Source organism: Anomaloglossus baeobatrachus, chromosome 3 (assembly GCF_048569485.1).
Source record: "Anomaloglossus baeobatrachus isolate aAnoBae1 chromosome 3, aAnoBae1.hap1, whole genome shotgun sequence".
In the NCBI taxonomy this organism is placed as follows: Eukaryota; Metazoa; Chordata; class Amphibia; order Anura; family Aromobatidae; genus Anomaloglossus; species Anomaloglossus baeobatrachus.
This window is the reverse complement of record NC_134355.1, coordinates 69,964,171-69,979,883: the sequence shown is the minus strand read 5'-3', so window position 1 is coordinate 69,979,883 and position 15,713 is coordinate 69,964,171. Positions and strand designations below refer to the sequence as shown.

Sequence of the window (15,713 nt, the reverse complement as noted above, 5' to 3'; positions counted from 1 at the left end):
CGACAACCAGATTTCAATAGTTTTGACCAACTTTAAACGTATATGGGGACCCATTTGCTAGAAAAGGTTGTGACTCCACTCCTCAAAGACCCAAAATAATTGAGCGTTTAACTGTTGTGTCAATTTTTGCAAATCAAAATTTTTATTGCCCCATCAAATCTAAAATATAGAAGTTAAATTGGAAAGATTAAAAATTGTTGCAAAAGGGTAAAGAAGAAAACTCACAAAATGTGTTTTGAATATTTTTTTTAAAAAACAAACTTGGACAATAAAGGTGAATTTCAACAAAATCGAAAATATTCTTCACCAGTGGTTATGGTGTCTTTATTGTGAAGTGGACGAAAACTTTTGATCTAGGACAGTACCACGCCAATATATTTGGTATATTACATTCTTGACACTGAAGTAAATTTATCAGAACATACTAAAAGAAAAAAAATTGCCATGAAGAGTTTTTTGGGGGGCCGCCCTACAGGAAGATGATCAGAGGCAATAGCACCAAGCAGACCCATTATTATGACACACAAAGGGTTTCCTTTTATATTATTACATTAACATTTTACATGTAAAATACTTTTAAGGGTGTCTGCACACGATTAGGACTCACTGTGTCCTAGACTCAGAGGATCCTGACCTGCGGGGGTTGCAAGACTCCTCCGCTGGAGAACGCAGCTACTCGTGGCCACGATCAGGGTTCAGGGTGCTGTGTTCTCTCGCTTGTTTTCTCCCTATGGAGGACACTTGGGACTCCACAGCAGACGATTGATATGTTGCAGCTCAGAAAGTTGCACCGCAGGTCAGCGTTTGCCTCGGGAAAAGTGCCCATCCACTGTGCTTGTACTGTACAATGCAGCGTTTTGGACGCAGCTGAAGCATGCTTTGTCCAAAAAAAATGCTGTGAACACTGATTGTGTGCATGTACCCTTAGATATTTTCAGGAATAGTATAAGTAAATGGCTTAAGAAGTTCAAGATCACAATGTTGCACGATCATTTGGCTACAATAGGCAAGGTGCGTCCGCCCGCTAGCTTATACTCCAGGCAGGTGTACAGGTCAGAAGATTAAAAGGATATATTGTAATACTTCCCACTAAACAATAGGACAAGGATATTTATAAAAGGCCACTAGTGAAAATGAGTCACGTGCTACAAGTTTGGTAAAAACCTTACACTTTTGTAGATAAGAAGCATACTTCAACCCATAACTCCCACCCCTGTACCATAGAAAGTCAACTTTGCTCAGAACTTGCATATTAGGTCATTTAAGCACAATCCGCTACTTTTTGTTTTTCTGAAATCCCATATTTATAACAGCGTGGTGCTGGGCATTGACCAGACATGGAGGGAATGCATCCAAATGACGGCTTGGCTATTAAAGGGAACCTGACAGGTACAATATGCATCCAGAACCACAAGCAATCTTGGGTACATATTGCCAATCCCTACATCTAGTAGCATACATAAAAGATCTTTAGAACAGAAGTATTTCTAAAGATCTTTTAGAATATGCTGAGTCCAGCTACTAGTCGCAAGGGCGTTAGTTCCCTTGGCTGGTCATCCTCCTTAGCATGTAAGCACACTGCTGTGGGCGTGCCACATGCTAATGAATAGGCAGCATTAGCGGCATGGTCGCTCATCTCTGCTGCCACCTCTGGTTTTCGGCTCAGTGTGCATGCTCAGAATTCCCGAACTTCCAGTCATGCATATTACGAAGCAGGGTGTATGTGTCCCAGCTTCAAATTGGTGAAGTATGCATGACTTGAAGTCCAGGGATATTCTGATCTTGTGCAGAGCTGAAAACCAGAGGTGGCAGCAGAGGTAACAGCGACCATGCCTCTGACGCTGTGCATGCTAAAGAGGGCGGACTAGCCAAGGGAAATAATGCCCTTGCGACTAGACCCTGGCCTTGTTAGCATATGATAAAAGATCTTTAGAAATACTTTTTGTAAAGATTTCTTTATGTATGCTACTAGATACAGGAATGGTTAGGCAGGGATTAGCAATATGTACCCAGAACTGCTCGTGGTGCTGTGTGCATATTGCATCTGACAAGTTCCCTTTAAGGCTCCTCTTATTACTCGAGGCATTTGAGTTGTGATGGAGCTGTTGGGTAACAGATTCTAATGGATCCCAGTGATTAATGGCTCGTACACTGGGTGCATTCCTCTAGACATCAAAAATAAATTAAAAATTGGATATAATGGTGGTGAATTTGAATAGCGGTTTCCAGAGGAAAAAAAGCTTTGCCAACGTCCACGTTTCCTCCACAACGATCGCAAAGTCACCACTTTTAAAGATTTTGAAAAACAGCAGCATAGATCTCAGCTTCATCGACCTCAAATTATCTTTTTCTGAAAAAGTAGACAGATTTGTTTGAAGTACCCAACCTTAAAAAAAACAAAAAAATAAAACAAAAACAAAACTGGTGCATTGTAGCAAGGAGAAGAAAAAAAAAAAAAAGAACATATGTCAAATGGGAGAACAAACAGATTTATGAACAGTCGTCAGCTTTGACACAGTAAGGGTTAGCAAACATTTTAACAAGACCAAGAGTTATAAGCATGGATGTGAGGGACACTTAAACATAAGTAACAGCTTAACTATATAGAAGACATCCATACTCATCAGGTAGGCCGATCCCACCCAACCATCAGCCCCCAGCATGGCTCTGATGACAACGCAATCCCAGTAAAAAGAAAAAGGTGATATGTATTTAATTTAATAAATGTGCGTGGTTTAAAATTTAAGAAAAAAAAATGAATCTGCTTTAACAATTGTTTTTCAAGACCTAATTTAAAGACCAGCCGCAAGAACAAAAACTGTATAACACATGAAAACAAAAAATAAAATACATAAATTTACAGCCTTCTGGTTTAGTGAAGTCTTTGGAAACATTCAGTGTGACGTGGACATGTACTCATCGCACAGGCCCGCACGATAAAAGCAGTGCAAAACAGAAATCCTTCCATGAAGTGTACACTATGCACTCCCATTTTAACAGTTCAAACTGGAGTCTTGCAACTTAGACCAAATCTTAATCATTTCTTGGGGGTTCCTAGGATGGACCAAAATTAAATTGGAATACGAACACATGTTATTTTTTTGTTTCTCCTCTATGTCAAAAGTCTTGAAACCTTTGTGTTTCTCTGGAGCAAGCCCAAGCTTCTCGAGGCACATTCCAGTATACACATCATCGATAGGATAAAGGAGAACTCTAGATGTTGCATTGTAGAGTCTTAAAGCAAGATTGCCGGAATAAAGGAAGCCTCCGCCCCCAGCATAGGGAGGGTAGGAACCTTCATACAGACTCTCAGGAATGTAGTACTTTAGCTTTTTGTCCCTATGAGGTCCAGCATCCTTGATCACATCCCCAACAAATAAATCTTTGGCTTTTACTGCGGACAACGTCTTCAAGTAATCCAGGATCTGATGTGTATTCACAAAAACGTCATCGTCTCCTTTAAAGATGAACTGAACATCTGTACAGGAATGGCTTACCCACTTGAGAAAGAGCACTTCTTTAAGAGTTAAATTAAAGAAAGTGTCCTTGTAATTCCAAAGAAGGATGTCATTATATTTCTCGCTTTCATATTTTATTAAGCCAGAAAGATCAGGATGATTATCCTCCTGAGGAGTATCTCCAAGAAGAAACACCCTGACAACAGTCATGTTATTAACTTTAATTTCCTTGCCCCAGGACTCCCGTATGGCTTGTCGTCTATCAAACTGTGGAGTAAGGGATTTAATGGCCAGCAGCAAGAATGGCTTATCTTTACACTTATCTGGTTGATCCAACACCAGAGAATAGTTCTTACATCTTAAATAATAAAGGAAGTCTTTAAATCGGTCTGGCAAGTTCAGAAAGTCTTTGATGTCGCCCTGAATATTTGTATCCATATCGCATGAATTTAGGAGACTTGCGTTGAAAGCCACCATCTCCTCCACGGTAACGTTATTGAGCAAGTTTAGAATTGGATTGTACAATCTGTCGAGCTTTTGTTGCTCTCTATTCCAATAGCCTCCACTTGGTGCGCGTTTCTTCCAGAATTTGCCAGTGGGTAATAGAACCTGTCCTTTCGCATTTTTGTCTTGGCTGTCGCTCTTTGAAACTTCGACAATGACATAAATGAAGAAATTTATCATCATTAGGATCCCCACCAGCTTTAATCTTCTCCTTCCAACACTCATTTCTCATACCTGTAAAAAAATATAAAAATAAAATAAATATAATGTGCATTACATAGTATAAGACTAATTATTTCCATTAATAAACTTTAGTTCACTAGAAATATGTTTCCCACATCTTACCCTAATGTTAAATGAATTGCCCATTTACTCAAAATGTAGAATTATTTAAAAAAAAAAAAAAATGCTTTAAAGGCTCAGATACTTATCCTTTAAAAGATGTAATTTGTTAAAATGTTTCCAGTGTTACAGGAGCTGCAAAATGTTAGATTGCTGTGGCTCTGGATCCCAAACCCCCACCAATCGCTCTATAGTCACCTGGACCCCCTGATTAGCTGATTATATGGGATCAATAGTAAGTCTAGGGGTCCACACACCATCCCGCGCAGTGTAATGAATGCACCCATAGACACACTCTTGAGCCTGTATAATGCTCTTAAGGCCACGTCTCAACAGCGATCTTGCTAGCGATGTCGCTGTGTGTGACATCCAGCAACGACCTGGCCCCCTGCTGTGAGGTCGCCGATTGTTGCTGAATGTCATGGACCATTTTTTTGGTCGTTGCTCTCCCGCTGTGAAGCACACATCGCTGTGTGTGACAGCAAGAGAGCAACGATCTGAATGTGCAGGGAGCCGGCTTCTGCAGACGCTGGTAACCAAGGTACACATCAGGTAACCAAGCAAAGGCTTTGCTTGGTTACCCGATATTTACCTTGGTTACCAGCGTCCGCAGCTTCTAGAAGCCGGCTCCCTGCTCCCTGTACACGTAGCCAAGGTACACATCGGGTAACTATAAGCAAAGCGCTTTGCTTAGTAACCCGGTGTACCATGGTTACCAAACACAGCGTCGTTACACAGGTCGCTGGTGGCTGATCTCTGATCGCTGTGGAGATCTGCCTGTTTGACAGCTCGCCAGCGACCATGTAGGGATGCTCCAGTGATCCCTGCAGCGTCACTAAGTGTGACGATACCTTTACTATGGAGCACTCAAGAGCGGTGTTTTGACTGATTGGTATGTGGAGGGGGGGGGGGGGCAATAATCAAAGACTTTGGAGTCCATGTAACATGAACCAACATTTGCTTCTCCAATATCCCACGACTCCCGCTTCAGCGCCAGTCCCCAGCTTCTGTCTGCTTCCTGATGCAGTGGTGGGCTCCCAACACATGGACATCGTGATCGACTGGAGCAATCCTAACAACAAAGCCAGTGATTGGATGCAGTGTTCGTGTGTGGGGATGTCTGACAAGTGATCAAGAAGCATTAAAAGGGGTATTCCCATCTCCAATATCCTATCCCAACATATAAATAATAAATCACAGCAAATACCTACAATTAGAAATGTAATATAGCTCTCCTGATTCACTATGTTGCTTACCTCATGTGCAGAGCATTGCAAGACCTTTGTTGCTCGTGGTCATAAGCATGGATATCTAACTAAGGGTGCACTCACACGAGCCGTATAACTCGTACGAGTTTGCATCATCCGGCTTCTCTTCTGACAGAAGCAGGTTGGCTTTATGCATTTCTAGGTGTGCGGCCGTGCCGGATGATGCGATGCGAGACTCGTGCAAATCATGCAGTTTGTTTGAGCGCACCCCAACTGTAATTATAGTCGTGGTTGTAACCATGGATACCTAAAGTCCTATAATGTCCAGCACATGAAGTGACAGTGAATGTTAAGAACTATACTACATTTCTAATTAGAGGTGATGGCGGCTGATGCTACATGTACATATTAGGATAGGGTCTTAGACATGGGAATAACCCTGTAAATCGCAGAAGGGGGAATCGCTGAAGTAAGTTTTCCTTTTTAATAAAATGGTGGGTTGTGTCATCTAGTTGTGAATTTCGTCATTAAATGCTAGGGGGGGGTCTTATTAAAGCAGTACACATGCAGATTTCCATATCTCTAAAAAGGGCAAAAAGAAATGGGTTCTCTTATTGAGACAAACTCACGAATAAAGACTACAGCTAAATGGTTGGGAGATTCAGATCTCAGCGTACTCCCTTGTCGATTTTGTCATATGCAATGTCACTATAGGGAGTTCAGCCGCACCTGGGCCCCAGAGCTTTGGGGGAGGGGGGCCCATATGAGCAGACCAGCACTATTAAACACCTGTGATAATTTATTGGAAATTTTGCATTGGGGCCCACAAGTTTCAACATTGAGTGTTGTCATGGAGGCCTACAATTTAAGCCACCAAATGCAACAATATCTATGATTCTTTGTCTGAAGAGCTGGACATCCTCTTTTAACAATATCTACCCCCTATCTGGCCTTCGTGGTGGTTTACGAGTGCATATGTGAGGCTATCAATTATGTATTTGGTGAATTAACTCCACATGGTCTCCATGACAACACTGCACCCGTCAGGCAGTGTCGTCACCACACTCCTAGTGATTTGGGCCTGTAATGTCACGAGTCAGATCCTGGCATTCGGAAAAGAATAGGATTGTCTTCTTTTCTACCCAGATTTTTTTGGGGGCATTGAGGGGGTTAAAAAAATAATTCAAGTCATTTACTTTACAATAAAATTAACCTAAGTCAGTAAAAGGTAAAACATTGAAAACACACTTATACCAAATGACCTTAATCAGCTCACAAGAGTGAGGGGAGAGAACCAGGCCAAGAAGCATCAAACATTCAAGGAATTTATTACATCAGTACACTGGTTGTTTGGTACTAATCCACCAGACTGCAGGGAGAAAAAAAAAAAAATCTTCACGGTGTTCAGTCGTCCTGAAAGTCACCTTCAGCCACAGCAGTTCAAGCTCACAACCGGTCTCACAGAACAACCAATCACATTACAGCTTTCATTTTGAAACCTGCCCTGAAAAAAAAAAAAAAAAAACCAAAAACCTAAAAACACTACAATCTGACTTGTTGCTATCGGTAACACCAACAAAGGCTGTGGGCCTATGTTTTATGGCGCTTGCCTCAATCCTAACAATCCACATCTATATGTTAGACAAGAACCAGACTAATAACACACACACACACAGTCATCAATGAGCATGGTAGTACTCGTAACTAGTGATGAGCGAGCACTACCATGCTCGGGTGCTCAGTACTCGGAACTAGCGATGAGGGAGCACTACCATGCTTGGGTGCTCAGTACTCGGAACTAGCGATGAGGGAGCACTACCATGCTTGGGTGCTCAGTACTCGGAACTAGCGATGAGGGAGCACTACCATGCTTGGGTGCACAGTACTCGGAACTAGTGATTAGCGAGTACTACCATGCGTGGGTGCTTGGCGCTCATCATAAGCAGTTGGATGCTCAGATGGGCTTGACTCGGGTACCAGAGTATAATGCAAGTCAATGGGGAACTTGAGCATTTTACACATTTCCTAGAAAAATACTAAAAGTTCCCCATTAACTTCCATTATACTCTGGTACTCGAGATGGGCACGTCTGGGCATCCAACTGCTATTAACCAATATGGAACACAGTAGTGCTCGCACATCATTAGTCATTAGACCTATGGTCTGGTTGGGGATATGAAGATGTAATGTGGCAATGTTAAGTCCATCTAATCGGAGTATATTACATGCTCCACAATATCGTAAATTAAGCTAATCTTATAGGCCTTTAGCAATCAATTGTCGATGACTGTTAAGAGTCATGTCTAGGCAAAATAAAAGCTTCCCTACAACATTGAATTTGTATGAAAGAAAAAAAAAAAAAAAAAAAAAAAAGAAAAAAATAAAAAGCTCCATTTCCATAGATAAGCTTTCATTGTGCCTGGGAGGAAAAAAAAACAAAAAAAAAAAAACACAAACATGAAAAAGGGAATCTGTCAGCAGGTTTTTGCTACCTTATCTGAGAGCAGCATGATGTAGGCATAGAGATCCTGAATCCAACTATGTATCCCTTAGATTACTGGTTGCAGTTAGCCATGTAGCAGGTGAGAGCTGCCCCAGCCCACGCCAGACTCTCTATGCTGAGAGTACATTGACAGTGAGGTGTCAGAGGAGGGGATTGTTAGACTGCAGTGTGCATGGCGACGTAGTCCGAGCAATGATAACTCCTGCTGCTTAAACAAACATAGCAAAAACAGACCTGACCTTGGCAAGACAGGCATCCTTTAATTCTCTGTGTTAACCCTTGCAGAATGCAGTCTTCAGCTTACATAGAAAAAAAGCTGATATATTCCCTTTAATATGCAGCCCCTTTAACTACTCTGGCCTCTGTCGGTATTTATGGAGTGCTGAAAGTGTGCTGTGTATATATTAATCTAGACCAAAAAAAAACAAAACAACATCACACAATCCTAAAACTTTGGCTCCCTGGTCACTAAGGGGTCAATCCACCTCTTGAAATAATTGCTGCATCAACTTAAATGTACCAAATGCATATGATATTGTGCCAACTTTCCATTAAATCACGCAATGCAAAATAATAGAAAGGAAAATGAGGCTTAAAATAACTTTAGGTAAAAATTAAAATATCACAGTTGCCCTTGGCTCCTTCCAAATCAGGTGGTATGCAAATACTCAAACACAGCCCAGGGGATGATCGCTGTCAGGTCTGCAGACATTGAACACATACAGTTTCCAGCATTAAACTAAAGGAATGTGAGAGAGGGGTCTGGCTGCTTCCTCCACTTGCTCGGGCCGAGCCACTCGAGGTCCGGGTTCGGGTTCTCGGTGGCACGAACGCCTCCGGACCGGGGGCCATGTCGCTCTTGTTAAGGGGAGGCGGTGGGGGGGGGTTGGTGGTTGTGTAACGGGTCATGACGTCACCCACGGGTCGTGATGGGGGATGCACCACCGCTGCTGCTGAAGTGATGACGGGCTCATCCGGGATCGGTGTTGCGGCCGCAGCTGAGATGTTAGCCCCTCCGTGGGTAGGGGCGGTGTGTCCCGGGGCCCCGGTGGGGGACTGGACTGTAAGGGATGATGTTGTCGTCGGGGTGCAGGGCGCCGTGCCGCGGTGTAGCGTCGTGCCCGGATGGCGCTGGTGTACTCACGATTGATTCACACTCAAGAGTCACTGGTAAACCAAAGTTTGGTAGTGGTCTGTCCCCGCGGCCGGCTGCTGATGTCCCCTGTGGGGTTGATGGTGGCCCCTCTTCCCGTGCACCTCTAGATGTTTGTGTTTCGGCCCCCCTGCCTAAGCAGTGGTAGCCCGCTCCCAGGCGTTGAGCTGCCGGAGGAGCCCTCGGTTGCCCGCAGGCGCTGGCCCGTCGGGTGTTTGGCCCTTGGCGGTGGCGCTCACCCAGTCTCGGTGGGCTTTTGCCTTCTTTCGGGACTTTGGGTGTGGATGCACCCGTGAGGTCCGGCCAGCAGTCAGTCAATTTGCCTATACTCAGTGGCTTCTAAGCTAGGACGGGGTCTGAGTACCCTCCTGTTGGTGCTCCGGAACACTGTTGACTCCAAGGTTCAGGACCGGCGGGCTCCAACCCAGGCCCGGTCCGTACGGTTCCGCCGGTTGCTGTACCGGTACTCCTGCAGACGGCCACCACCGTTTGCCTGCCTGACGTTCTCTAAGGGGCCCAGGCTCCTACCCGGGCCCCTGACAGCTACTCCTCTACCTCTGTCAACTCTAAAACTCAACTGTTTGAACTTCCTGCCCCAGGACAGTAGTCTCCTCAGTGGGCATGTCTTTCCGCCTGACTCCGCCCACTTGGTGTGCTCTACTCGCCCTGAGGGAGGCATCAGGTCTCCCTTTCGGGTGACATGTGTGTGACCTCACAGGGGATGTGTGTGTGTGTGTGTGTGTGTGTGTGTGTGTGTGTGTGTGTTAGATGTTATTACCTGTGACCCCTGGGGTCCAGGGCGTCACAAATGTACTGTTGGGATAGGGTTTTTTTTTTTCTCTTCAACGCCACAGCATTCACAGAGAATTGACTACAAATTAGTCATTACTTTAATATTTTTTCATGTGTTTTTGGTGGGGTGGGGGGGTAATAAAAAAAAAAATGAAATAAAATCAGAAAACTCTAGGCACAATATAAGAGGCTAAAAAGGAGTACCATGAAAAAGGAAAAGTTGTGCAATTATGGAAGTCACAAGTCCTATAGACATGTTAATCGAATACAACTGATGAATAAATGGAAACTATTTACAGTTCATACACTATGGACTCCCCATGCGGAGATCCATGCACTTCCACTTCTTGGCTGCCATCAATAAAGTTATAAAATGGTTAAGGAATGTTCTGCCTCCCTGCACTTGGTACACAAATTATGGGCTGAAAAAAGCTCGGAAGACTGTCGAGAAATGGTTCTCTCACCAGTTCCTTGAAGAAATCAATGCAACAGCACAGATCTTTGACCTTGAAGGGAAACTACAGGAGGTCGTACTTCTGTAGTTTCCCTTCCAGGTGCATAGTGCTCTGTGTTACATTGTACTGTACAGTATATACTCTATTATGCCACCCACACCATAAACCTGGGGTGACATTCCCTCTTGAAGGCCATTCCCATTTGGTCTTGTCAGATTTAGAAGAATGACACAGTGATCTATTCTGTACTGCAAGTAAAACTAGATGTCACATACGAGCCAAAATGTGCCACCACAGGTGCTCCATTGACCTCACGTCACCGCAATCAAAACCCAGAGCAAGATGGCAATAGAGGCTGAATAAAAGTCTATCTTTTCAGAAATAAGTCTGGCTTTGGCCTTGGATGCCATGATATCAAGAGATTGGACTGGAAGCCACATGGGCAAGACCATGAGGAGGCTTCATGAAAGAACGAGATTATCCCAGGAGGAGCCATTTTTTCAATATGACACCACCAGGTTGCGTGTTACTGTGAACATCCTGCATGGACTAAATGTGCTACCATGGCCTGCAACGGCTAAGATCTTGTCTCCAATGTCACATCAACAAGTATATCTACATTGTTGATTGGAAATTACAAAGGGAGCTTGTTAATTTGTGTGCCCAAGTACATTCAACATGGCAGATCACTCCTCAAACAACTATAGACAAACCCATTGATAGAAGCCAAGGCATGTAAGTGCGAAGATTCCTGCACTTGGCTCTTGATACTGTATGCGAAATACATCCAAGTCCAGCTTCACTAACTTTAGGCTTTTTTTTTTTTCCCCCCAATAATAAAGAAGGAAAAAAAAAAAAAAAATTATACAGAACACACCGCATCCCTTAGGCTATGTGCGCACTTTCCGTTTTCACCTGCGTTTCAGGTGCGTTTAGCATCAGTTTTGAACTGCAGCGTTTTTGTGCCCAAATGCATGCGTTTTGGTTTTCCATTAAAGACAATGAGAATTCATGATTTCTTGTCTGCACTTTGCGTTTCCAAACGCATCTCAAAATTTGCATAAGTTTGGTCAAAAACCATGCGTTCAGAAAAGGACTCTGTTTTTGCCATTTGTGGTGCGTTTTGTTAACATTGAAGTCAATGAGAAGTAGCAAAAAGCAAGAAATATCAAAATTCCTGCGTTTTACCTGCTTTTTCATTGCAGAAAACATGCGTTTTGGACTACCAAAACGCATGCTTATTCAACTTCAAAATAACGATTTGATATGTCCCTTTACACACACACACATAATCCGACAATTAAATTTAAGAATATTATGCATTTATTGCTATTTTACCGTAAAAATGTACATTACCGCTATCATTTTATTAAATATATTTTTCCATTAATTTTCACATTAATCTAGATTTGTCCCTTTTTTTTCTACTTTTTCATTCTGTTTGACTTTTTAAACTTTATTTAGCAGTGTCTTGATGTTTAAAACGCAACTGTCAAAACGCAAGGGAAAAAGCATGCAAAAAGTGCTGAAAACGCATCTAAAACGCTGTAAATACGCATGCGTTTTCAGCGCTAAAGTTCAGAAAAAGGCAACTTTGGCTAAATCAATTAAGGCTAAAACGTGCGTTTACAACTGCATGTAGGACGAAGGAAAGTGCGCACATAGCCTTATGATGATGACTCTTCTAGTTTATATTGTCAATCACTCCTAGTCATGACTAGTATGGCAAATATAGATCTGAAATGTGGACAATAATGCTATGTAGGGTAAACTTATGCGTGAATTAGCTTCACTTTATAAGAGCCCACCAGCTACAACAAGGCGTACCTTTCTTTAATGGGACTTTAAACCAATTTATCAAACATGCCTCTCTTGGGCTACAACCCTATAAACTGAAAGAAACAGTCAACGCAATTCTGTAATATACAAGACATGGCTGTAATGCTACTGCAATCATTAAATTTATTCCATTGGTAAAAAAAAAAAAAAAAAAAAAAAAAAAATCCCTCTTTAAATGGTGATTAAAAGAACAAAACTTTTTGCCAAGTAGATTTCGGTGCACAGGGGCCGGACTGTAAACTGGGTCGTGTCTTTCCTGTCTGTAAATCCCCATCCCCCCTATCTGCCTCCTCTGAGATCTCCAAAACAAAACAATCACTGATCTCGAGGAGACCAGCCAGAGAAAAAAAAACACTGCCGGCAGCCAGAGAGGGCGCTCAAGACCGTGAAATCCTAGGTACATTGCCCCCTGGAAATATGCAAATCAAAAAGGTCTGTGGAGTCTCTGTTAGGAGTCTCAACACAGAAACCAGCCAGATATCCCTCCGGGAAGGGCCCAGCCAAGGGGTGACTCTTTAGGAGACCACCATAACCACCATATTAAGTGGCCCTCTTAGTCAATATCCAACTTTTTGACAAGTTTAAAGATATGACAAGGGAAATACCAAGGCCAGGTATCCATCCACAGACAGCTGTTTCGGGTATTGCCCCTCATCAGTGTGGAGTAGGATTCTGGCTGGGTGGGAGCAATGCCTAGTAGACCAACAAAACAATCTGGGCTGGGCCCTTCCCCGGAGGGATATCTGGCTGGTTTCTGTGTTGAGACTCCTAATAGAGGCTCCACGGACCTTTTTGATTTGCATATTTCCCAGGGGGCAATGTACCTAGGATTTCACTGTCTTGAGCGCCCTCGCTGGCTCCCGGCAGTGTTTTGTCTGGCTGGTCTCCTCGAGATCAGTGATTGTTATGTTGGTCTACTAGGCATTGCTCCCACCCCAGCCAGAATCCTACTCCACACTGATGAGGGGCAATACCCCCGAAACAGCTGTCTGTGGATGGATACCTGGCCTTGATATTTCCCTGGTCATATCTTTAAACTTGTCAAAAAGTTGGATATTGACTAAGAGGGCCACTTAATATGGTGGCCTACTAAAAAGAGTCACCCCTTGGCTGGGCCCTTCCCGGAGGGATATCTGGCTGGTTTCTGTGTTGACACTCCTAACAGAGACTCCATGGACCTTTTTGATCCTCTGAGATTTCAGCAGCAGGGAATCACAGACAGGGAGGAGACAACCCAGTGTAAAGTCCAGCCCCTGTGCACCAAAATCTAATTATCAGAAACCTTCAAAAGGACATCTTCATATCTAATAACACAGTAGTGTTGTATTACAGAGTACTACATTAAGCTAAGAAGCCCAATGTATTTTGGGCAACCCAGCTTTATATGTCAGGTCTTGGATATGGATTAGTCCCAAACATGCATACGGTCATCAAAACTGGAAGTTACGGTAATATTGTTGTATTCAAACACTATCATTGGTCTAATGGATCTGGACAATTTTTGGTGCCCTGCTCAACCCATGCCAGTTTGAGTGTAAAGAAAAAAAAAAATGCACACAAATAAATTATATATATATATATATATATATATATATATATATATATATATATATATATATATATATATATATATATATATATATATATATATATATATATATATATATATATAAATTTTCCCTAGTCACACAATGGGTGTGGTACAGAAAGAACATGCACAAAGTAGTAATTACCAGATACATGATGAAACATGCTTGCCATACAGAAGTCGAGATTTTATAATGCTCGATTAATAAATCTTTCAGTTCTGCAGAAGTAATGTGAAAACAAACAGCACCGAAGATATATAGGCGATGCATCATTTTAGTTTACACAGTTAATTATACAATTTCCTTGGTTGCCATAAATCACAATGTTCTTATTTCTTAGGTCTTTCCATTATGGACAACTCCTGACATATCTAATAAACTTGTTTAGTCAGTTTACAACCTGCTGCAAGGTAATCACACTACAATATTAGTTAAGGGCCACGTCTCACTAAGCGACATCGCTAGCGTCATCGCTGTTGAGTCACGTTTTTTGTGACGCAACCGCGATCTTGCTAGCAATGTCGCTGTGTGCGACATTCAGCAACGACCTGGCCCCGCTGTGAGGTCGCCGATCGTTGCTGAATGTCCTGGACCATTTTTTGGTCGCTGCTCTCCCGCTGTGAAGCGCACATCGCTGTGTTTGAAAGTGAGAGAGCAACAATCTGAATGTGCAGGGAGCTGGCTTCTGCGAACGCTGGTAACCAAGGTACACATCTGGTAACCAAGCAAAGAGCTTTGCTTGGTTACCCGATATTTACCTTGGCTACCAGCGTCCGCAGCTTCTAGAAGCGGCTCCCTGCGCACGTAGCCAAGGTACACATCGGGTAACTATAAGCAAAGCGCTTTGCTTAGTAACCCGATGTGTACTATGGTTACCAAGCACAGTCGTTACACGGGTCGCTGGTGGCTGATCTCTGATCGCTGTGGAGATCTGCATGTTTGACAGCTCACCAGCGACGCTCCAGCGATCCCTGCCAGGTCAGATCGCTGGTGGGATCGCTGGAGCGTCGTGTGGCGGTACCTTTAGAGTATTAGAATGACAGCTTTATTGTTCTCTTTACAGACCCAGATAATCATGACCTAGATGGACGGTGTTACGAACCGGCGCCGCCATAGCCGCAAGCAGCTTGCTGCGGTTCCTGTTGCGCCCAGGTGCCGGCTGCCGTTCTTGGCCGTGCCTCGGGTCGTCCAGTTGGTTGCTCCTTCCACCACGTCTAAGTGTGGAGAGGCGGCTAGTGTGCATGCGCACGCAGATTTACCCAGCCAGAGTCTAAGCCGGTGTTTTGCCTAGTGAGAATGCTCAGCCTGATGTCTCAGAAATGACACAATGTCCTCAATTCAGGCTACTGAGCATGCTCCCACAATTAATCCTAAAAGCCTCTTTGCACAGGTACTTGGACTTCATGCTGGTGTCTAAGTTCTGGGATGTGCCTACTGAGCATGCTCAGGCAGATAGAATGATTTCTGAGTCTGTTGTTCAGGCTACTGAGCATACTCAGGCACTTAGTGCATCAGAGGCTAGGTCCGGTAAGGACATCACTGAGCATGTCCGTGAGGTGGCAGGCCCTGATAAGGCAGAGGGTGTCAGGTGTCCTGATGATGTGGCCACTCGACTGGCTCGCAGAGGCCCGCCCCTATGATCTGGCACCTCACCATTGGTCGTCAGACGATGACTGGTGAAGTGTTTGGGGCGTGGCTGCCATGAGGTCATCAATGACGTGGCTGTTCCGGATAGGCCGCTGGTGACGTCGCTGATGATATGGCACTCCGCTATTGGACCTTGGTGGTTCCACTCTGGGTTTGGGGCGGATCTAGGTTGTAAAAGGGGCTGGAGACAACATGGAGGTGTGCAGTCTTCACTCATATTCAT

At 43.6% G+C, this 15,713-nt stretch overlaps 1 protein-coding gene across 1 annotated transcript; it reads right to left on the bottom strand.

Annotated features, from left to right (window-relative positions):
* Nucleotides 1-2,702: 2,702 nt before the first annotated feature.
* On the bottom strand, nt 2,703-4,192 carry LOC142296043 (N-acetyllactosaminide beta-1,3-N-acetylglucosaminyltransferase 2-like). The gene has a single exon (XM_075339242.1). The coding sequence runs from the start codon at nt 4,185-4,187 to the stop codon at nt 2,994-2,996; it is 1,194 nt and encodes a 397-aa protein (XP_075195357.1). The 5' UTR covers nt 4,188-4,192; the 3' UTR covers nt 2,703-2,993.
* Nucleotides 4,193-15,713: the final 11,521 nt, after the last annotated feature.

Excerpts from the sequence above, each read along its gene's own strand:
- LOC142296043 (XM_075339242.1), bottom strand. The coding sequence starts at position 4,187 with ATGAGTGTTGGAAGGAGAAGATTAAAGCTGGTGGGGATCCTAATGATG.